Source organism: Muscardinus avellanarius (assembly GCF_963383645.1).
Source record: "Muscardinus avellanarius genome assembly, chromosome: 3".
NCBI classification, from domain to species: Eukaryota; Metazoa; Chordata; class Mammalia; order Rodentia; family Gliridae; genus Muscardinus; species Muscardinus avellanarius.
Genome location: NC_137788.1, coordinates 148,346,817 through 148,369,578, shown reverse-complemented (window position 1 = coordinate 148,369,578; position 22,762 = coordinate 148,346,817). Strand labels below are relative to the sequence as shown.

Sequence of the window (22,762 nt, the reverse complement as noted above, 5' to 3'; positions counted from 1 at the left end):
AAATAAATAAACCACCGTAACATTTTTTTCCTGCCAACCCTTGAGGGCGATAGGTGCTTTCTTCACTGGGAGGATGAAGCCATACGGGTGTGTCCTTTCACGGAGGTGGAGCGGGAAGGTCCATCTGCACCTGCAGGGGCCACACAGGAGTTTGTGCCTCTGGTAAACCTGCGTAGAGAGCTGGAGAGCTGCCGCCTCAGTGAGCCCTTTTCTCTGGCTTCTCATCCCAGGAGCTCGCCTCCCTTCCCGCCAGCGTAGCCAGAGCCGCCCGAAGGCTCAGGGAGAAGCCAGCTGCCGCTTGCCGTGCTTAGCAAAGCCTAGCTGCTGCTACACCAGCTCACATTTTACCATGTGCCCGACACACGTGCCCCAAGACACATGGCATCTGAAAACAGTAACGCATCCCCTCAGCATAGGCAGCTGCCCGCCAGCCCTGGGAAGCTGCGTGGTCAGCCACAGTCTCTCTGCCTCCATTAATGCACTGAAACTTCAGCATGGAGACAATTATACATTCACCCACAGTAGCAACCAGACAGGACTGGCAGGGAGACGTAGTGGGGCCATAGGATTAACGGCTAGTGAATTCACCCATTGATTCATTCAGCCAGACATCCTCCCAGGTAACCAGGACACGGCCCTGAGTAAGGCAGATGAGCTCCCTGCCCTCGTGGAGATTAAGGAAGAGGGAAGCAAAGCTGGGCATGTTGGCCCACACCAGTACTTAGGAGGCTGAAACAGGAGGACCACAGCTTCAAGGCCAGTGTACAGTAACTTATCAAGACCCTGTTTCAAAATTTAAAAAGCTGTATGTAGTGGCACACATCTGTCATCCCAGGGCCTGGGCGGCTGAGACAGGAGGATCGCAGGTTCCAGGCCAGCTCACAATAACTTAGTGAGACCCTGTTTCACAATAAAAAGGGCTGGAGGTGTAGCTCAGAGGTAGAATCCCACTGGGTTCAATCCCCAGTACCGTACCACCCAAAAAAGGGGGGGATAGAAGAGGAGAGGGAAGGGAAGCTGTACTGATATAGTTTTAGGTAAAACTTACCTTTTTTGAGGAAACCCTAAAAACCTTACTTTGCAGAATTGGCCAATAACTATATGATTAAAACAAAAGCACTTTGTTGATAGATAAAAGTCTGAGCCCCTCACAGACTTTATTAATCAAAGGTGGTGAAATTATTAATCAAAGGCGGTGAAAGGCAGCCCCTAACACATTGAGTGGTAAGCCAAATCACCGTTAGCAAAAACAAACCGAGGGTGACACTGTCCCAGCACCTCGTCCTGGTCCCTCCTGGGGCTCTGAGCTCCTGGGAACCACAGATCCTTTCATTCAAGCATAAAACCTTCCTCAGTGTTGAAGCATCCTTTTAGATATCTAGGACCAGCACCTCCTCCCTTCCCTACCTCCGGAGTCCCACTGCTATGAGGGAGGCACTAGCAAAAGCAAGACTGTCCCCTCCATTAGGTCAGCAAAGGAAGAAATGAATTGGGCAAGAGAAAGCTGGGGCTCTAAGAGACTGTTGGCCCTCAGAGGGCAACTTGGGTCCCAGGTCGGAGGGAGCCTGATGGGCAGAAGGCTATGCTTGTTATTCAGGCAACCCCCTTCCTCAGACCACAGGGCAGGTGTCCACACTGCCGCCTTGGCCAGGGTCCCCACCATGGTGATCCGGCTGTCCATCCCCACAGGTACCAGGAGTTCTCGTGCAGCCTTCTCACCTGGGAAGGGTGTTTTTCTCCACTTCAGCCTTAATTGCAGTGTCATGGGAAATGTTTGTCATTCCAAAGTTGAATTGTGGCAGCTTGGGTGAAACTATTTCTATAAGCTCTTTGGCTTAAAAAAAGAAAAAAAGGAACGGTCCAGTCCTCTCTTTTGCCATCTAAAGATGGATTCTATAGGTTCAGTGAGAGTATAGTGACATCTAGAGGAATTTGCAGGATGGGCTCAGGCCTGGAGACTCAGAAAAATGAAAAATGAAAGTTCTTAGTTAGCTGGGCGTGGTGGCGCACGCTTGTAATACCCGCGCTTGGGGAGGCAGAGACAGGAGGATTGCGCAGGTTCAAAGCCAGCTTCATGCGCTGGCTTAGGAGACCCTGTTTCCAAATAAAAATGTAAAAATAGGTCTGGGAGTGTAGCCCGGAGGTAGAAGGGCTTCCAGGAACCCCAGTACCACAAAAAAAAAAAAAGAAAGTTCTTAGTCAATATGGACCCAGTGGCAGCCTGTGCTGGGTTCCTATCAGGGAGGCAGCATCCCAAGGGAAGGCCGTGGTGGTGTCTGTCACTGACTGTGGCTGTGGCCCACTGGCCGGGGAGACCTGCAGGGGAGGCTCCATGTGGTGCGGTGGCAATGCCCGGGCTCTGGAAAGCAAGCATGCTGATTTCTGCCCACTGCCCCCGCTGGGAGGGTCAAGGGTGACCTGCGACAGGTGGGCTAGCTCTGATGGCAGGACTCCCGGGCTAGCCACCAGCAACCACTAGCCTTCCACCTGCAACTCTGTTTCCTTGTCTCATCTCTGTTCTAAGGCTAGTCAAAACAAAGGTTTACTTGGAAATGATCTTTTTTTTTTTTTTTTGGTACTGGGGATGAAACCCAAGGGAATTCTACCTCCAAGCTACACCCTCAGCCCTATTTTTTCTTCTTTATTTTGGAACAGGGTTGCACTGAGTTGCAGAGGGCCTCCCTAAGTAGCTGACGTTGTCCTCGAACCATGATCCTCCTATCACAGCCTCCCGAATGCTGGGATTACAAGCGTGTGCCACCACGCCTGGCTCTGGAAAAGATCAAATTTTAAGATTTTCCTTTGCCCCTCACGTAACAGCAGAGGTCGTCTTAGGCTCGTCCCTGCCCCAACCTCCGTGCGGTAGAAGCCGCCATCATTCATCCAGGAAAGCTTGCCTGCAGGGGAGAGCCGAGGGGGAAAGTGTTCGCACGACAGCTGGAGCTTTGGTTCTAACAGGTCCTGTGACTGAGAGAGCCGGCTGGAAGAGGGGTCAGGAGTGCCTCTCTGGCCCTTGAGGGGTTCCTGTGGGGCTCGGCGTTGGAGGCGTGCTGTGAGGCCACCACGGCTTTCTTTAGTGTTTGAGCACTGCACATCAAAGCCTCTGGTCCAGTGCAGGGGCCACAGCCAGGGGGCCAGAGCTTTGCACACAGAGCGGCCGTGGCCGGGCCCTCCCTCTGCGCCCTCACGCACCTCCCTCTCACTCTGCTCCGGTTCTTCCAGGGCCCAGGAGACCTTCATGCAGTGGGACCAGTGCCGGCGCTTCTACAACTTCCTGATGGCCGACAACATGAAGAAGATCATCCTCTCGCACAGGTACGGTGTCACGGACTAATCTCAGTCGGGTCGTTATTGTCCATCCTCAGAAAGATGGGACAAAAGGCAGGCGACGTTCTGCAGATTCTTATCTGCAGCGGTTCTTTCCCCTCTATGAATTCCTTAAGTTTTTGGTTACGACGCTTTGGAAAAGAACCTGGGGTGGACAAAGGCTTCTTGAGCCAATGACACTTTATTATGAAAACCCCAAGAAATTTATACACTTCACCAGTAAAGTTAAGAGAAAGCTGAAATTCTTTCAGCTGGCTGTTGGCCTTTGAAGAATTAACTTCTGTTCCTCTCCAAGGTCCCAAGGTCTTGTAGATAAGCAGTTGCAGGTGGCAGCCTCCCAGGATAGTCAAGGCTTGGGAGCTTCTCGGGAACTTTTCCTGGAACTTTCCATCTTTGGGGCTCAGTTCATATAGCAAGTGTGGGGAGATGTGGTGATTCAGGTGGATGTGATGGAGTTTCTTCAGGTGTTGGTACCTTGTCTTCTAAGTCTGAAAGCTTAAGCATACTCACAACACAGTTTGGCAGACAAAATACCACAAACAACACCACAAGGTTCTTAGTTCTAATTGTCAGATGTATTTCCTTAACTGCTGAGCACTCTTCTTTAGACAACAAGCCTATTAAAAGAATCCACTTTCCTGTCACAAACTCTCTGCAGTCTGCTTCTAACTTTCTAATTTCTTTCTTTCCCAGTTGGGACTTTCTTATGATAAGCTCTTTTTCATGCAAAAATGCTTTTCTTATTCTTACGGTATTTCTTTTCCTTCATACATATATATTTAGAATGTCTGTCCTTTATTTTGTAATATTTATTTTTAATTATGCGGCCAATTTTTCTATCTCCTGGAGTGCTCACACTGAGGTAAAAGTTAACAGTCTTTTTCTTTGGGTCTATTGTATTTGGGCAGCTAAGTTGTTTCTTTAAGGTTACACACAAGGTTTTTCTCTGTCTCTAGGCAGGATTTCAAGGGTGAATAATTATTTTGAACTGAGCTACTTTTGCCAGAGTTGATAGATAGTGATGAAGGTCGGAGGCCATTTGTGATTGCTGCAGCTGGGGTGCTTATCACAGTACCTGAATTCTGGCCAGTTTCTCATTATTGTTGAGCAGAGCCAAGAACGTTTAGACAAATTATTAGAGAGTTTATTTCCACGGACTCAGTTTCTTTTTATAGTCCTAATTTCACATCACTGGAGCAATTCGTGTAGAAAGTTAAAAGGAATAATAGTGAAGGGTATCTAAAAGTGGGGGGTACTTTGGCCAGAGACGACACCTCCTTCTCGGGGTGTTTTTGCTGATTTAACTATGTGGAGTGGGGGTTCTCAACACATAGATGCCGAGGCAGCAGGATGTCTTGGCAGTACGGCACCTTCCTCAGCAGGCACGTGGTTCTTTCTGAGCTCATCTGGGAGTCCCTCAAAGGCAGCCAGAAGGCTTGCCTTTCTGGGGTGGTGGCAGGGGGCGACAGTGTGACGCAGACTCTGCTGATCACAGCAGTGACTTGGTTAGAAGCAAACTCATCCCACGCTACCACTGTGCCCTATCACGTTCTGCCCTCGTGATTCCCAGGAGACGCAAGAGCAGCAGCCACTTCTACAGCAGACCTCCCCAGGTAGAGCAGTCCCGCAGTGGCTTGGCACGGTCGAGGTGGCCTTCCTCCTTAGCATGCGCCAGGCAGAACATCTGGACGGGCCTCAGCTGCCCTTGGGCTTGTGCCCCAGCTGCTGTGTGGCAGGCTTGGCGGAGCCTGCCTGGCCTGCCTGCTGGAGGAGCCCTGCCCATTTACTAGCTCGTCCTGCCTCTCCTGTTCCTGAGCCTCTGCAGATTAACCTGTTGAGCCCACTCAGAGCAGTGCCCAGAGAGCAGCACATATCAGCGACGATTCATCATCTTGGTTATTACTGTTCTAGCCTCTCTTCTTCCCTCCCTCACTACCCTTCTGCTCTGGCTAGATGGGGTCACATACAGGCTCCTGAACCCTGAGGCTCCCCCAGCCCATCCTCAGGTTCCCTCCACCCCCAGGATCTTTTCTACACCGCCCTGTGTGAATCCTGCATCTTGAGCTACACGGGGACACTTTGGAGGGGTAGGACATGTTTGGATTTCTCCCAGAGCCTGGTACATAATGAGATTTCAAAAAATATACTTTTGGTACCACCCCTGGCAAAGCAGTCTGGCTAAATGACCCGTTTCTAAACATCCTTGTGTTTTCTTATGTATAGGCTTTTACTGGCGCACTGTAGTCTCACATCCTGCTCTAGGTCAGAATGAGGGGCATGCATGCATATCTCTTGTGTTCTTTGAGACAGGATCTTGCCATGCTGCCTCTGCTGGCCCCTGACTCAAGCATTCCCCTGCCTCAGCCTCCCAAGTAGCGGAGCGAGTCACACACCACCTCACACACCACCGCAACTGGCTCTTCTCTCCCCCGCCCCCCCAGTGGTTAAAAGGGATATGGCACTGGCCATCCCGGCCCCACGCCCCAGAAGGGACTTTCCGTGGGCGGGTCACAGGGCACCTGAGCCAGGCTGGAGCACTGCCTCTTGGGATCCCAGGCCTATCTTTGGGTCCCAGTGTTGGGTGGGCGGAGAACAGAGGGACCTTTATGTCTCTTGGCTGTGACAAGTACCTGTTTCCTCTCGGCTCATGTGGTTCGACCAAAAGCCACGTGCTGGCCGCTGAGCTGGGAGCGGCTCGGCGAGGTCAGTGGGTCTGGGGATTTGCCGAAGTTAAGAAGCCAGAGGGGCGAGGCCAGGCCATCGGTGCCAAGCCTCAGTCCTCTCTCTGCCTTCCTGCCCTGCCGCAATCCAGAGCCGCCACTCCCAGGGAGCTTGTGAATCTAGATGGGTCATTCTGTGATTCTTAACATATTGAGAAAGTGTGCTGTAAGTGTTTGCCTTTTTAAATTTTTCTACAGAAAGCCAAACACTCTGAAGTTTTAGGGGAAAACTTAACTGTGAATCCTGTCCCACAGATAATAAGAAAATCTTCTGGGGGAAAAAAGAGCTGAAGAAATACGTTTCTAGCTGGGCATGTGAGCAGTTACCTGCAATCCCAGGACTTGGGAGGCTAAGACAAGAGGATCGCAGGTTTGAGGCCAGCCTGAGCAACAGAATGAGACCCTGTTTAAAATTTAAAAATAAGAGCAGGCATGGTGGCACACACCTGTAATCCCAGTACTTGGGAGGCTGACACGGGAGGATCATAGGTTTGAAGATAGCTTTAGCAATGTAGCAAGGCTCTCAGCAGCCTAGTAAGACCTTGTTTCAAAAAACAAAAAATAAAGCAAGGCTGAGGGCATAGCTCAGAGGGCTAATGTCCCTGGATTCAGTCCCCAGGACCACACATACACACAAAAAAATTAAATAAATAATATAAAAAGGGCTGGAGGTATAGCTTAGAGGTAGAACACTCTTGGGTTCAATCCCCAGTACCAAAAATAAAAAGAGGGGCTGCAAATGGATACAAAAACATAGAGTGGAAAGTTGACTGGAACTTTCCCACTGTAGAACCAAACCTCAGAGCAGACCCAGCCCTCCCTGCACGGCGACCTAGAGTCCTTGCTGGGAAGGGCAGTCAATGGCGTACACTGTGACCCTTCTCTTGATGGCCGTCCTCTCAAGATGGACCTCCTCTTCGCAGAAATGGCCACTGTACCGCGTGCAGTTGGCCCTCTACACCCACGCTTTCTGCATCCCAGACCCAACCCACAGAGGATCAAAAACATAATTAGCCCTACAAAGGTTGTATCAGTACTGAACATGTACAGAGTTTTTTTCTTGTCATTATTTCCTAAGTAACACTGTAGCTCCTTACATAGCACTTACACTGTGTTGGGCATTATAAGTCATCCAGAGGGGATTTCAAGTACCCAGGGAGTGGCATAGGTCAGCTGCAAATCCAGAGGCAGAAGTGGCCGTGCCCCACCTGTCGCCCCAGCCCACTGCCTGGCCTCACCTCACTGTCCTGAGCCCTCCTCCCCTGCGTGAAGGCTCTGGGATGATCAGCTAGCCTCAAACCCAGTCTTCAGTTTGTCTAGGTGCCCCTGAAAACGAAAGTAAGGTCTGGTGTCCATCTTTCTACAGTTATTCAAAAGTTAGAAGCACAAGTTATCCTCTAGGACATTCTAAAGGCTGAAGGGGGGGGGGGCTCTGTATTTTTTTTTTTTTTATGTGTATACTACTGGAATTGAACCTAGGGGCACTCTACCACTGAGCTACATCCCTCTTTTTATTTTTTTTTTTTTTGAGACAAGGTATCACCAAGTTGCCCAGGCTAGCCTCGAACTTTGATCCTCCTGCCCCAGCCTCCCAAGTAGCTGTGATTACAGACAGGCACCACCATACCCAACTGAAAGGGGGTCTGTTTCTAACCTACCAGATGGGCCTTGTCCCTCGTGTCCAGGACTCTCCTGGCTCTCCTCTGGCCAGGAAGCAGGCTGTGCTCTGCCGGCTGGTCCTGTGTGTGATTCTCTGCTTTTTTGCCTCCTTCAAGACAAGCCCTTTTTGGAGACCATGTGAAGAAACCCCAGTGCCTGGAGGACACGGACTTGAGCCGGCTGTACACAGCGACTTCCCTGATGCAGATTGATGACAACGTGATGAGGTGCGACCCTCGGGCCGGGGGGGGGGGGGGCATCAGGCCAGCTCTCCAGCTCCAGGGCTTTGCACTACCCACAGATACTTATTCCAAAAAATCTCAGAAAAATTCTAATATATTGGAAAGTGGATAGAGGGTCTGACCACTGGTCCTGCTAGCACAGTTAGACATTCCTTTGAGGGGCTAGGTACGCACACCCTAGGCAGCCTCGGTTCCGCCCTCGGTCTCCTGCCCGGTACCAGGGCAAGATCAGGTGCCACCAAAATCTGCTTCACAGTGTAGGGAAAGGAAGAGAAGTCTCTGTCAAAAGTGGAAAAGATACCAACATGGCGGCGCGTGCCTGTGAGCCCCGTGTGGGGAGGCTGGGGCCTGCCAGCCTCTCGGGGTGCACGCAGGCCAGGACGAGGCTGCGGGACTGAAGGTTATCGCTTTGCCACTGATCACGCCTCATGGGTGGACAGGGCTGGTGACTCTGAACCCCTGTCTCATTCCTGTGTTCTGACACTCATTCCATTTCAATTCACAGCTGATTGGTAGGGTAGTCCACCAAGAACTCTGTTGCAAAGAAAATTCTAATACATACTTTCAAATTTCATTTTTTCTGCCCGGGATGAGGTATAATTTTATGCCAACTCAAGTGATACAACATCCACTAATAATTATTATAGGTAACACTTTCTGGGTAATTACTCTGGGCCTGTCCATCACAGAGGAGGACCTTGAGGCTCCTGCCTAAGACCACACAGCCAGTAAGGGGCAGAGCCAGGACTGAACCTACGTACCACCCCTGTCTGTTCTGCTGATAGGAGGAGCTAGTGCAGCTCCGGCCCTTCCCCCAGCTGCCTGCCAGACACAGACCTGGGTGACAGCCAGCTCATGATAAGCGTCCTTTTGTCCTTTCCTTTTCATTGCTTGCTTTTGACTTTTGGCTTTGTTCCTCGGCGTGCTCCAGGAAGTTCCACGGCTATAACTCCCTGAAGGAGTATTACGAGGAGGAGAGCTGCATGAGGTATCTGCACAGGGTGAGTGGCGGGCGCCGTCTGTCTTCATCCACGGGGCAGCAGAAACCCCACTGCAGTCCCTGGTAGAAGCTTAGCCAGAATCTTGCTGGAACTGCTCTAATTTTGGACATAGGATTCCTACTGTACCCAAGGCTGTTCTCGGTGACCACCACTCACTAGTCCCAGAGCTGCCCCTTAGACCGGGCTGCTCCTGACTCTATAGGAAAGCCCTTGAAATTGCTGCAACACCCCGTTTTTGTCTTAGACTTCCTTTGATGGTATAATGCTGCCTGGTTTCTGCCATGGATCTTCGTGAGACCCATCTAGGTTTCTTACCATCCCGGGCCTTTTTTGACTGTTGTGTATTTTGTTAGCGTGGTGCCTAGAACTCTAGGTGCCTAGAACTCTAAATCCCTGCCATGACCCGACAAACCTAGCGTCAAATTGAGCATTTCTTCATCAAAGTGATGAGGAGTGTGTCTGTCCACAAGGGAGACTGCTTTGCATCCATACGCTTTTATCTGTTTGGTGTGTCTTAACTTTGTGGTCAACACATATTTTTTCACCTGACCTACCTCCAAGCCAGTCTCCCGCATTCTGTCCGTGCACAGTTGCTCCTTTACACAGGCACGGAATGTGTCCTTTATCCCTGTCAATGTCCACCTGTTGGCTTGGCCACCGTTCCCCCAGCTAGAGCCGATCATCGTAAATCGCAGCCTGTTCTGTCTTAGCAGCTGGGCGTCCTAGCTCAGCATCTCCGCCCAGGCTTTTGACGTGTTCATTTAAACCATCATCTCACTGTTGAGCTGTAGACAGCCAACACCGGGGAGCTCCAAGATCACAACTGTTCACTACCTCGGAGGGCTGTGCAGGAGTGTCCAAGTCCCCTACCAAAACCATCTCCGCTCAAAAGCGCAAGGACAGCTGGGCACGGTGGAACACAGCTGTAATCCCAGTACTCAGGAGGCTGAGAGAGGAGGGTCACAGGTTTGAGGACAGCCTCAGCAACTTAGCAAGATCCTCAGCAACTTAATGAGACCCCGTTTCAAAATAAAAAATAAAATAGGGCTGAGGGAGCCAGGCGTGGGAGGCTGAGACAGGAGGATCCCAGGTTCAAAGCTAGCCTTAGCAACTTGGTGAGGCCTTAGCAACTTAGTGAGGCCTTAGCAACTTAGACCCTGTTTTCAAATAAGAAATAAAATCGGAAGCCAGGAATGGTGGTACACGCTCATAATCTCGGCATTCAGGAGGCAGACACCAAAGGATCATGGTTCAAGGACAGCCTCAGCTACTTATGAGGCCCTTTGCAACTCAGTGAGACCGTTTCAAAATAAAGAATAAAAAGTAGGGCTGGGTATGTATCTTGGAGGTTGAATGCCCCTGGGTTCCATCCCCAGTACTGCAAAAAATAAAAGACTAAAAAATAGGGCTGGGGGTATAGCTCAAAGATAGAATGGCCCTGGGTTCCATGCACCTGCGATGCCTGCTTGCATGGGGGTGGGGGTCGCGGTGGCACCCGCAACTCATCCCACTGCCGGTGACTGTGAGGCACCCTTAGCCCACCTACTAGCAAGCTGAGCTGTGGCCCTCTCCCCTTTGCTCCAAAAACACGTCCAGTAGTGAATTTGAGCTTTGAGTCAATGAAGTCTGGAAAAACGAGTTGACCATTTAATTTTGCCTCACTTCTTGTAGATTTATGTGCCTCTCATGCTGGTTAACGCAGCTGATGACCCCTTGGTGCATGAAAGCCTTCTAACCATTCCGAAGTCTCTTTCAGGTAAGTGTTTCTTCCTACTGCTCCTCCAGCCACTCAACAAATTGCCATAGTAAATCGGTCCCCTTCGGTGTGCTCTCAGCTCCTGGAGGCCAGCTTCTTTGGGGACAGCTCATGCCTGACTTGATAGTCCTGTGCACACATCTCCAGTGGTGGCCTTTCCGGGGTAGGACCAAGCTAAACACAGGTTCATGTCAGGCTCCGGGCATTAACCGTCAGGACAACACTTAGCACGCGGCATCGGAAGCTCCGGGGTGCCCTTTGACACACTTGCAGCTTTAGGTCTTAGTCCTGAAGGTGAATGCCCAGGATGAAAACTCACCGGCCTCATTGGAATCTCCTTGTACTGTAATAAATAGCAGTCTGAGTGCCTCCTCAGGGCCTGCCCACCCTCAGATTATTAAATCAGAATCTGCATTTTAACCAGATATCGTAGGTAATCCAGATGCAGGTTACAAAGTCAGGGAGCATAACCAGTCAGCAGCTGGGGCTTTTAGCAATAATACTGCCTGTGTTCCCCTCCCTGTTCCCACCCCCAAGGGTCTGATTTAAATGGTCTGTGTGCAGCCTAGACTCGGGGAGCTTTGAAAACCTCCTGATGATTCTGCTATAGTCAAATCTGAAAGGTCCAAGGATTTCCAGAGCTGGTGACCATTCTCCACCAAAGCCACTCTGATTCCCAAACTGCCTGGGTCCCCTGTCTCACCTGCCTGGCAGAGCGAGAGGTTGGGTGCCCATGTAGGTGACTGTTCCCTGGGAGGAGAGCCCAGCAGCCTGCCCGCTGCCCTCCGCGCGCCCTGCGGTAACTCACTGCCTTTCCCTGCAGAGAAACGGGAGAACGTCATGTTCGTGCTGCCTCTGCACGGGGGCCACCTGGGCTTCTTTGAGGGCTCTGTGCTGTTCCCTGAGCCACTGACATGGATGGATAAGCTGGTGGTGGAGTACGCCAATGCCATTTGCCAGTGGGAACGGAACAAGTTGCAGTGCTCCGACGCGGAGCAGATGGAGGCCGAGCTGCAGTGAGGCCCCGGACTCTGGCGCGCTCCAGCGGCCCTCCCCTGGAACCCACGTCCCTCCCCGCTGTTTCAGGTCTCCCATCTCCCTCGGTGACCTGGATCTGACCTCACACCGTCAGCGGGGCCACCGCCATGCTCACCTGTCTCAAGCAGGTGGCTGCCCCTGGGAGCCCCAGGCTATTTTTGTGCTTAGTTACTGGTTTTCTCCATTGCATTGTTAGCCATGGTGACAAACGACAGGGTTCTCACCTTCCTGTCTGGTTTTTTCAGCATCTGATTGCTTTTAAGCCAATTACATCTAGTTTCCCTATTAAAAAAAAAAAAAAATGTGTCTCAACAGCCATTTTACTTTGCCAATCAAAAGGCTTTTCCCCGAGAACAGTGAAGGATGTATGTTGTCGTATAGTGGTTGTATGCGTCCTTACGTAGACCCTGGTGACAGGAGCTCACCATTCTAGGCCAGTGCTAACGATGTGACTCAGCGTGGGTTTTCTGGAGGCCTGGGCCTCCCGGCCAGAGTGGAACCTCTTGGCGACAAGCCAAGTTTCCTCCCCGTCATCTGCTAAGACGGCCCCCCACGCCTTGCTGCTGCTGCTGAGAGCTACATGGGGCACTTGCTAAAAATTCAGCCTCCCAGGCCCCTCCCCTTGGAGAGACTGACTCAGTGGGTCTGGGAAGAGGTCTGGGGATTTTAATTTTTGACAAGTGCCCCAGGGGACTCTCATCACCAGGCAAATTTGGGAAACATCATTCTGTAGCACCTTTAATTCAGACATCCTGGTGGCTCCTTTTATTGAAATTTATAGTCAACGGTGTCTCTTCACCCCCAGGGCCACGGGAGCAGCAAGGCCTGGCTATGTGGCTGCCCTTGTAATCAGGGCACGATGCCCCAGAAAGGCCCTGGGTGGGAGTGGGCACTTGGGCCAAGCCCTGGCTCTGCTTCTCGTCGGCTATATGACCCTGGAAAAGTCCCTGGGGCTTGAGTCTCTACTCCTGTGAAACGGGGGACTTGGACCAGGTGGATTGCCAAGGTGACCACCAGTTCTGAAGTTCAATGACAAACTCAGTTTCCTGAGCTTTGAGAAAACCTCCCTCCAGGGAGCCCGGGAATTTCCCTCCCAGTCTACGCATGGAGACACCATCATTTGCCTTTTTTCCCCTATTTTCCCCCCTCATTTCATATAAAGAGATTTTGGGGGTCTTTTTAAGCACTCAAGTTTAGTTGTGTTAACCCGTGCTAACTCTGGGCTTTGATACCAAACAATTCGAAAGTTGGATCTGAGCTCGAAGAAAGATATTTCCAGTGGAAGAAGGTGTCCTTTTGAAACTAGATTTTTCAATGAATAGCTTCTCTTTGTTATCTGTTGACTAGACCTTTCCGAAATGTCTTGTCAAGTGGAACTGTCACTCTAGGTAGGTTTCAAGTACTCCTTTCTCCAAACCTGTGGTACTTGAATGTCTAAGAACCCTGTACTTTGAAAAAAAAAAAAAAAAAAGAAATTAGCAGTTGCTATCTGGAACTTAACAAAACTATGAGTGGAATCTCCTGTATACTTAAAAATATATATATATTTCCTCACTTCCTTTCCTTAGGTTCCAGGACAGAGTGGAATACGATGAGTGGGCAGGGATGGGGTGTGAGGGAGGAAGAGGGCCCCTGGGATGGTGGCCCGGGTGACTGGTGGTAATTTCCCAAACCTAAAGAAGTTGTTTTTGACAATCAGCACTGGCATCCCAGTACCATCAGACAGCCGTCCTCTCAGAAGACTGAGGCCGCTGTGGTCTCCGCTGTGCTTCGGTAGAATTTCTCACGCTCACTAAACTCTGTCCTGATGGCTTTTCCCACACGTCATCAGTTCTTGAATGCATCTTCTCTTGGAGTTCTTTTAGCACAAATTGGCACTTTATCATCTGCCCCTCAGTGTGGGAGCTAGTCTGCTGTTACTTTCCCCTCCACCCAGTCACAGCTGTCCTCTAGAAGATACGTGGACGTGTTTTCTGTCACTGCCTGCATTTCTCATTCTTTTGTGAAAATAGATCAGCTGAGCAATAATGGAATAGGCCTGAATCTTGGTCCCTGGTAGGAGGGGGTAGGGGGGGTCCTTCCATTCTCCTGGGGCTACATCCTTGACCCGGTGACAAGTAGTGGCCCAGGTTCCTGCAAAGACAGTCCCGTGGTCACGTGCACACACGAGGGTGGGGTGTCCTGGGAGCAGGCAGAGGCCCTGTGGAGGAGAGGGGCCCCGGCAGAGCTTTTGTGGCCACACAGCAGGAACACCCTCCCCGCAGTGGGGACGGGGTGGTGCATCCCAGCTGAGGCCTTCGCTGTGGGACTCTGAATGGCACTTACATTCCATTTTGGTTCACATGAAATCAACTGAAGCCCTTTATTCAAGGTCCAGGCTCTCAGGCATGGAAATAAGAACATGACTGTGGCCGCCTCACAGGGAGGTCTTGTTTGGCCCTGAATGAGCGCACAGAGGCGCTGGATGTAGAGATGCAAACTCGCTAATGAATGCGGGAGCGGTGCGCTCTATGTAGGTCATCTCTTTTCCTTCGCTCTTCTTCCCGAAGCCATTCATTTCTGAGGATAATGTGACTGCTCTTCTGGCTGCTAAGGGCTTACTTGGGCTAAAACCAAGACTGAATTTTTAGAAAGTGTTTGAATATTCTATTTTAAAAATCAAATGAAGGCTATATATCGCATAGATCTAGACAATTCGGTGGCAGGAATAACATGTTAAAAACCAGGGAGAGAAGAGCACCCACTTTTCTCTGTTTGTGCTTCCTGCCTTCCATACAATCTGAAGACACCGCTCGCAGCCACTTGAAAAACGGCGTCAGGTCCCTGGGACGCGCTTATGTCAGAAGGGAGTTTCACAGACTTGAAGGAAACCTTTTGTCTCTCTGGCAGTGAGTTTGCACCGATGATCCCAGAGCAGAATGGAGAGAGGAGGTTGTCTGCTGTTCCTTAGCTCCTCTGCAGCACTTGACACTGCAGGTCCCACCGCAGTGTGGGGTGCACCTGTCGGGGAGCACTCCCCTCTTGATGTGGCATTCTAGGCTGGGGAGACTTGGCTTCTGGTCCCCACTGTCTACTTCACATTAGACCAGTGGGCAGTCCCTGCTCTTGTCTAAGCCTCTCATTTCATCTCTAACCATCTCTAAGAACACTTCATTCACATGTCATTTCCCCATCACTGCTGAACACCCGCCTGAGCGTAGCCTACAGCCTTCGCGGGTGGAAATGTCTGCGTCACAGCCCAAGGCTCACCTTGAGGCGACCTGAAATGAGGGAGCTTGTGCATTCGGTATTTCCTGGTTAGGGTCCTGGATTTTATCCCAAACCTCATGTCTGACTGATTTCTCTTCCAAGTCCCCATTACCGTCTCGGTACCCTTGCTATTCTTAGGGTGGTTTCCTGGCTGGCAGGTCCTGACCACTAGGACAAGGACAATATCTCCATCCTTCAGAGCAGGGAGAATGTCCAGGCATCTTCCTTCCTGCTCCGGCTTTCATTCTAAACCTGTCCCCACTGAGGCGAACTTTCTGGGTAGCTGAACTTGTACGGCGGTGTCAGAATGAGAGCTCCCTTTGTAACTGGGTGACTGGAGATGGATTTTGCCAGCTCCGGAGAAACGATACCAGTGTGCTTGTTTGCATTTGCCAGGCAAGCAGGTGTCCAAGATGTGAGAAGCTTTTCTTTTCCCATGGCCTTAGTCCAGACTTAGAGCTGAAGTGCAGATTCACTGAAACATCACGTCGAGTCCAAGAACTCATAGGCCATTGTCCCTTCAGCAGGCAGGAGAGTTATTCAGAATCACTGCACTGCTGCATTCTGTCACTATATCATCTGAAATTGTTTTCTTTGCCCAGAAAGCCTTAACTTGCCTCTAGGGGATTCCCTGGTATGGTGACAATATTGTGTTGTAAGAATTCAAATTCTTCTGTGATGGAAGTTTGAAACAAAACCACAGCAAAGCCAGAGAATATCCTCAAGGAGCCTGTGGGCTCCTTATGCTATGCCCCACATCCTAAGCCTCAACAACACGAGTGACCCAGGATGGACCCAACACCTCGTCTCTGGCACCTCACCATCTTCTTGGCCTTACTCTTGTTCAAAGCCACTTTGGGTAAAATAGATGCTTCCAAAGCCATGAAAATGGCCTGCCTGTGGCACTTAGGAAGGAGCCAAGCAATTGAGGACAAAGTTTTCTTCCACCTCTGCTGTCTAAGCAGAGGGAAGTACCCCTCTCCATGAGCTAGGATTGCTTTTGCCAAGCTGTATGTGAAGCTGGGGGCGGGGAGTGAGCCCCTGTTGGCAGAAGGGACTGGAACACCATCCGCAGCAAAGACTGCCCCCTGCCTGTGTGCTGCGGCTGCAGCCCCGTCTCAGCAGTGGCTCTTGGAAGCAGATCACAGAGTTCATCCAGCTCCCCTCTCTCAGACTCCCAGAAAGTAGACAGCTGCCATTTTGGAAGCCTCAATCTGCTATGTTCCTAGCATGCAGGTGGGTAGAACTTTATCTCTGATCAATCAGCTGAAGTGAATTTCTCACTGGTGGATTAAGTCAAGCATTGTGAGTTTCACAAAGTTCTCAGCTTCTAACTAGACTCCCATCAATTGGGAACAATAGAGATTTATAAGCTACCTTCTCCCCATTTTGGTCCCCCTTAGCCAAGATATCTACTGTTGCCATAATTTGGGGACAGTCCATGTATAGCACCTGCAGAATACCCTCAGTCTCAACAGGCCTTCTCCTCCCAGGCCCCACCCGGAGCAGCCGAGAGTCCCCGGGAATTGTCCATCCCTTGCTCCCTCCTGGTGCCAGGAGCTTCTCCTTCAGGTCCAAAGTTCCTGGATGTGGGCCTTAGGTTTCGTTTGGTTTTCATCGTGGCCTCTTTAGTTTTCCTAAAGCACAAGTCCAAGTAGGATCTCCTCACCTCTCCGCACCAGTTCCAGAGGGCCTGGGTCTCTCCCGCCGCCTCAGGAAGACCTTCACTGTACCTGAGCTTCTGACTTCTGCCACGGCAGCTGCCTTAGTGACACTGGGGCGGGGGGAGGGGACCAGTTTGTATCTCTCCTTTTCGTGGTCAGACTCTGTTCATTTCAACCACATTCTTCTGTTGACAGATCTGCTTCCAAATTGATTTTTGAGAACCCTCACGTTGACATTCCTGATTCTGGTTTTATTTTGTGGTGTTCTCTTTGAGTTTTCCAAAATTTAAAATGCTGCCCTGGAAATACTGTAGTTTTGAGTTTGTGTTTTGAAAGCCTCTGTGTGGCTGGATCTTTGGGATGGGGGAGGGGGAGACAGGATTCCTCAACACCGAGGTGTTTAGGATTTGCAACTAGCAATGCAATTTTTTCTAAATATGAGGATATTTACCTTTATTAAGAAATTATACTAAGCAATGGTGTCCTGATCATTTATGTTCTCATATTACTTTTGACTCTACTTTGATTCTGTGTGGTGGTGAACAAAGATGTTACAAACAAAAAATGTAATTTTGTTATCTTTGATTCAATGGAATTTCTTTACTTAAAAAAAATAAAGACTGAAAATGTGGCGTGTCTGTGTGTGCTTTGTACAGTGGGGATTTTCTATCTAAATGGATTGTTCATTAAGCATGAGCTGAATGAAAATGCACAACACTCTGGTTTCCCCTCCCAGCTGATGTTAACCCTGCCTCGCATACAAATACCAAAGACACAACTGGCCCACAGGTAAATACCAAAGACACAACTGGCCCACAGGTGTCCTCGCAAAGCAAAAGCAAAAGCAAAAGCAAAAGCGCATCCTCTCCAGGCAAGAATGCCAGGAACTGAGTGAGCTAGGAATCGAATCGGCATTTTTGTAATCTCTCCCAATAGCATCCTTTGAAAGGACTAGGTGAATGTGACCTAATAAAGGTGCTGGGCTGGTTGGATGACAGTGGTGTTTTCTTCTCCTTCTGACCTTTCTGGACCCAGGTGTAGGGTCTCAGCCAGCAGAGCTACACCACACCCCAGAGCCTTGAGCTCAGGGCTCCCTCCCTCCTCCCTCGGCCCATGCAAACTCTTTGACAAGCTGGGCCAGGTGGAGCAGCGTCAGCCCAAAAAAGGTATGCACTACTAAGACTTAAGAAAGCCCAATAGCAAATTGCAAATCCATCCCTCTGCCAGGTGTGGTGGCTCATACTTGTAATCCCAGCACTTGTGAGGCTGAGACATTATTAGTATTTTAATAGGGATTGCATTGATTCTGTAGATCACTTTTGGTAGAAATTTTTAAACAAATGCCATTACTTAATGAGATGACATTTATACAAGTGATTCCTCTAGATACCCCATAGGCAATTAGGCTGTGCCTCTTTAGGACCCCAAGTGGGACTATAATTTGGAGGATAGTTAAGGTCACAGGCATATTTCTATACCTGTGTGGTGAAAGGCTTTCAAGCAACTAAGTCCAAACCTTTAAAACTATACCAAACTTCTCACCATTGACCAAAGACCATAGGAGAATCGCACAGCCTTTCTAGAACTCCTAAGGGAAGCTATGAAAACGTGTATCCCAGAAGACATAAATTTTATTGAAGGCCATATCCTTTTTTTTTTTTTTTTAGGTCTAGGGATGGAACCCAGCCCTATTTTTTATTCTTTATTTTGAAACAAGGTCTCATTAAGTTGCAGAGCACCTCACTAAGTAGCTGAGGCTGTCCAGGAACCTCGATCCTCTGATCTCAACCTCCAGAATGCTGGGATTGCAAGCATGGTGTTACCATGCCCAGCTAAGTCCAGATCCTTTTAAAGGATAAGTTCACAACTCAGGCAGCTTCTGTTATAGGGCAAAAACTCCAAAAAGGTGATTTCAGGCCAGGGACCAATACCTTAAATGACCTCTTAAAATTGGCTATTTCAATTTTTTATACCCAAGACCAGAAAAAACTTGTAGGAGGGAATCCAAGCAGAAACAAACCAATGCATTAATGGTAGTGTTGAGAATCCCTTCCTCAGTCCTAGGGACTCAAAACACTGATGATTGCCACCAGTATAGCCCGCTGGGACACTGGAAAAGGGAGTGTCCCAGGGGAAGGTGTCCACCTCCCAGACTCTGTCCCATCTGTGATGGAGACCACTGGAAGAGAGACTGCCCTTGGGAGTCTAGAACCCAGGAGTCAGTGCCTTTCACACAAGTGGTCCGCCAAGAACCTGCCAACTGACAGGTCCTGGGACTTCCGAGACTCCTATTCACACTGATATCACCAGAGAGGAACCTCAGTAAGCCTGGAGTCAAGGCAAGGTGATCAACTTTTTACTAAATACCGGAGCTATATATTCTGTCTTGACTTTCTACCACAGCCCTAGGTCTAAAAGGTCAACCAGTCTCCTTGGGCACCAGCTCAGCTCCTGGCCCGATATTTTATACCTCCCCTTAATTGTTCTGGAGGACAATATCTTCTATCACCTTCACTTTTAGTTATGCCCATTGTTGGGGAGGGATCTTCTCTCTCAACTTAGAACAAAAAAAAAAAAAATACTTTTTAATCCAAAGTAAGCATGCTGCCTGCCATAAGTAGAAACCCAGACATATGGGCCACCAAGGACAGGATGGCTTGAGTCCTTCCAGCCCAACCCATGGTCATTCATCTTAAAGCCCCAACCTGTTTCTCTCAACACAAACAATACCCTCATAAACCACAAGATCCAGAGGGGCTTTTTCTCATTATCAGTCTATTAAACTAGCAGTTGTTGACATGTTGCAACAGCCCTTATATCATCCCCATCCTTGGTTTTCAAAATCCTAGTGGGTCTTGGAGACTAGAGTGTAAACCCACGCCTCATTAAAGAGGCATTTGTGCCCCTACATCCTGTGGCTCAAATATCCCCAAAGACAGTCACTGGTTTTCTGTCCTTGACCTAAAGGATACATTTTTCTTTTTCTTTTCTTTGCTTCTTTGTTCCTCTTTTAGAATTATCAGGGATAAGTCATTCTATTGCTCATGGCTTTTTTGAGTGCTCAGAACTAAATCTCACCAGCTTAGTACATCAGTACCAGAAAGCAGCTGTAGGGCCATTGAAGCCCAACAGGACTCTTATTTCCCCTACTTCTCTAGTGCTTCCTCATCTCTGGGCACTTGATGTTTTACCTTCTTGCGTGGAAGTACCTGTGCATTGCTTAACGAAATGTGTTGCTTCTGGATAAATACCTCTTCCCAAGTTGAGGAAAACCTCTACTCTCCCAAACACAACTTCAGAATTATTGGCCTCTAGCCAGGCATGGTGACACATGCCTATAATCCCAGTATTTGGGAGGCTGAGGCAGGAGGGTCACGGGTTCAAGGACAGTCTCAGCAACTTAGTGAGACTGTTTCAAAATAGAAAATAAAATAGAGCTGGAGGTCTAGCTCAGAGGTAGAATGCCCCTGGGTTCAATCCCCAATACCAAAAAAGAAAAAGAAAAATTATTGACATTTTACAAGACAACTTTGGTTCTGGACCAGGATGTAACAATCCCTACTTCAATCTCTGAGGTGACAAATCTGGCCTTGGGTCCTCCCCTTTGCAGTGCCCCTTTGTTCAATGTTGCTTGTTTTGCCATCTAATCCATATCTGCTTAACATGATTGTCAGGCCTGTGTCTTACCAATTGGAGGAGATTAAGCTATAGACAGTGCTCCAGATGGAACCAAAGTTAACAGCCCTGAAAGAATTCTACCACGGCCCTCTGGATCGTCCTGAGCCCGAGAACCCCACTCCTGGACCCTAGCTGCCATTTGCCCTCCATTGGCCTTCTCAAGAGCGATGATCACCCCTGTTCCCTAACAGAAGAATAGAGGGAATGAGAAAAGAGAAAGCGTGGTGAGCTGGAGTAAGGGCCAGGGCTGGCAGCTCTCCCTGACTTCTAGCTCAAGACTGATAGGGATTCCAAAGAGGGAATAAAAATGGACCAATCTGGACCCAAATCTAAGGACCAATCAGCAGAGTTTCCATGCTATATAAGCTGGGATCTCCAGAATAAATCAAGCAGTGCCACTATGAGAAGAGAGAAGCAGGGACCGGCACCAGCAGAGTAACGGCTATGAAGTGGCAGTGGCAGAGGCAGCAGTGGCCACGGCAGTAGCCGTAGTCAAGCAAGAGCAGCAAGCCACCTTCCAGAGCTGTAGCACCGGCAAAGCAGAGAGCAATAGCAGTGATTTGACGATGCCTTTTTGGTGGCCGCCAAAGGCCCACCAGTGTGAGTGCCCCTCTCAAAACCCCTTCCTACATGGGAGACCTGCTTCATTTCCCTGTCTCCTATTACATACTGGACCCTGATTCCTGTGCCTCCTAAGCTAAATTCTTTTGGTTCTTGGAGAGAAAAATTGAGGTCGGCTCTGGGTCCAGAGCTGAGACCTTTTCACCCTGCCCTAGCGTGGCCCGACCTGCAGTGGTTCCTGTTTCAGTATCAGAGCCAAAAGGCCAGAGTTGCTGGATTAGGATTCCATTCTAACCACTTCCTATCCCTTTGACCCCAAGCAGCATTAATATATATATATGTATATGTATATGTATATGTATATGTATATGTATATATGTATATATATTCTGTAAATATATAATATATAAATGTAACATATAAATATACTTTTATAATACATATAAGTATACTAACATATTTATAGATTAAGTAGAATATATATTTATTTATTTATTTATATTTATATTTGTGGTTCTGGGGATGGAACCCATGGGCTTTCTACCTCCGAGCTACACTCCCAGACCTATTTTATATTTTATTTTGAAACAGGGTCTCACTGAGTTGCTGAGAGCCTCACTCAGTAGCTGAAGCTGGCTTTGAATCCGCATGATCCTCTTGTCTCAGCCTCCCAAGCGCGGGGATTACAAGCGTGCGCCACCACACCCAACTTAAATATATTATATTTTTAACTTACAAGATGGGAATAATTGTACGAACACCTGCCTCAGGCTTTTGAGCAGCTCGGTATTTTTCAAAGTGCTCCAGCTATTTGGGGCGGTGGTTTGGGCTTTGGTTTCCACTGATAAATTACTTTCAGGACAGGGTAAAAGCTAGGAAAGCCATGTCCTCCTGGGGCAGCTCCATGCCAGTGTCTGACGGGACGACTGCGAAGGCAGAAATAAGTCTGCATGTGTAGTTTCCCAAAACATCCCTGGGCCTGGCAGGAATGTGTGTGCCTCGCACTCTGGTCCTAACTTTTCTTTCTTATGTGGTCACGTTGAGAAATCAAGGTGCCATCACACACGTCCTGCCTGCTGGCAGGGTGACATCGAGGCACAGCCCCAGAAGCAACCTGCCCTTACTCTGGTACCTTTAGGCGGCGGCTACCACCTACCCATCTGGGCTTTTGCAGCCCAGGCTGGAGGAGCCAAGCTCTGGCCACCCCGTCTGTCCTCCCTGTTCAAGTGCAAAGTTTGAGCCGGGTGTGGTGGTACATGCCTGTAATCCCAGTACTTGAGAGGCTGAGACAGGAGGATCACAGGTTTGGGGCCAGCCTCAGCAGCTTAGCAAGGCCCTCAGCAACTTAGTGAGAACCTGTCTCAAAATAAAAAATAAAATAGGGCTTGGGAGGTAGAATGTCCCTGGGTTTAAGCTCCAGCACCAAAGAATAAATAAGTTTAATTAAATTTTAAAAAACCAAGTACACAAGTTTGCCTTTAAATCCTGAGGTGCTGAGACTTGCCAGCGGGCTCTTCCGTTTCTTCGCCTTCTCCAGCCATCAACACACAGAGCTTGGGCGGTGGACCTTTGCTCTGCCTGGAGATCTTGGAAAGATACTGATGCCCAAGCTGTGTGCCAAGCCAGGTACATGAGAACCCCCGGGGCCAGGGCCCAGGTCAAAGTGATTTCAAGCTCCCCAGAGGACTCCAACAATCAGGTAGGTTACAAACCGCTGCCGTGGGCTCTTTGGCAGGTTCTTTAACATGCAGTCCCCTGGGAGTCTTGTTGAAAGTGCAGTTTCTGGTTCTGCAGATCTGGGATGGGGCCACAAGCTACACTGTGCTCAGGCAGGTGCTGCCTCCCAGTTGCCTGTGAATGGTGAGGC

At 49.3% G+C, this 22,762-nt stretch overlaps 1 protein-coding gene across 1 annotated transcript in view; it reads left to right on the top strand.

Annotated features, from left to right (window-relative positions):
- The window catches only part of ABHD2 (abhydrolase domain containing 2, acylglycerol lipase), a gene marked incomplete at both ends in the record, with an annotated part of 78,537 nt that extends 56,403 nt beyond the window's left edge, over positions 1-22,134 (top strand). The window contains 9 exons of the mRNA XM_080691693.1: positions 3,223-3,315; positions 7,823-7,933; positions 8,880-8,949; positions 10,621-10,705; positions 11,529-11,721; positions 11,792-11,871; positions 17,476-17,547; positions 20,743-20,934; positions 22,034-22,134. Coding sequence (XP_080547819.1) covers positions 3,223-3,315; positions 7,823-7,933; positions 8,880-8,949; positions 10,621-10,705; positions 11,529-11,721; positions 11,792-11,871; positions 17,476-17,547; positions 20,743-20,934; positions 22,034-22,134 — 997 coding nt within the window. The remainder of the gene's footprint in view (positions 1-3,222; positions 3,316-7,822; positions 7,934-8,879; positions 8,950-10,620; positions 10,706-11,528; positions 11,722-11,791; positions 11,872-17,475; positions 17,548-20,742; positions 20,935-22,033) is intronic.
- Positions 22,135-22,762: the final 628 nt, after the last annotated feature.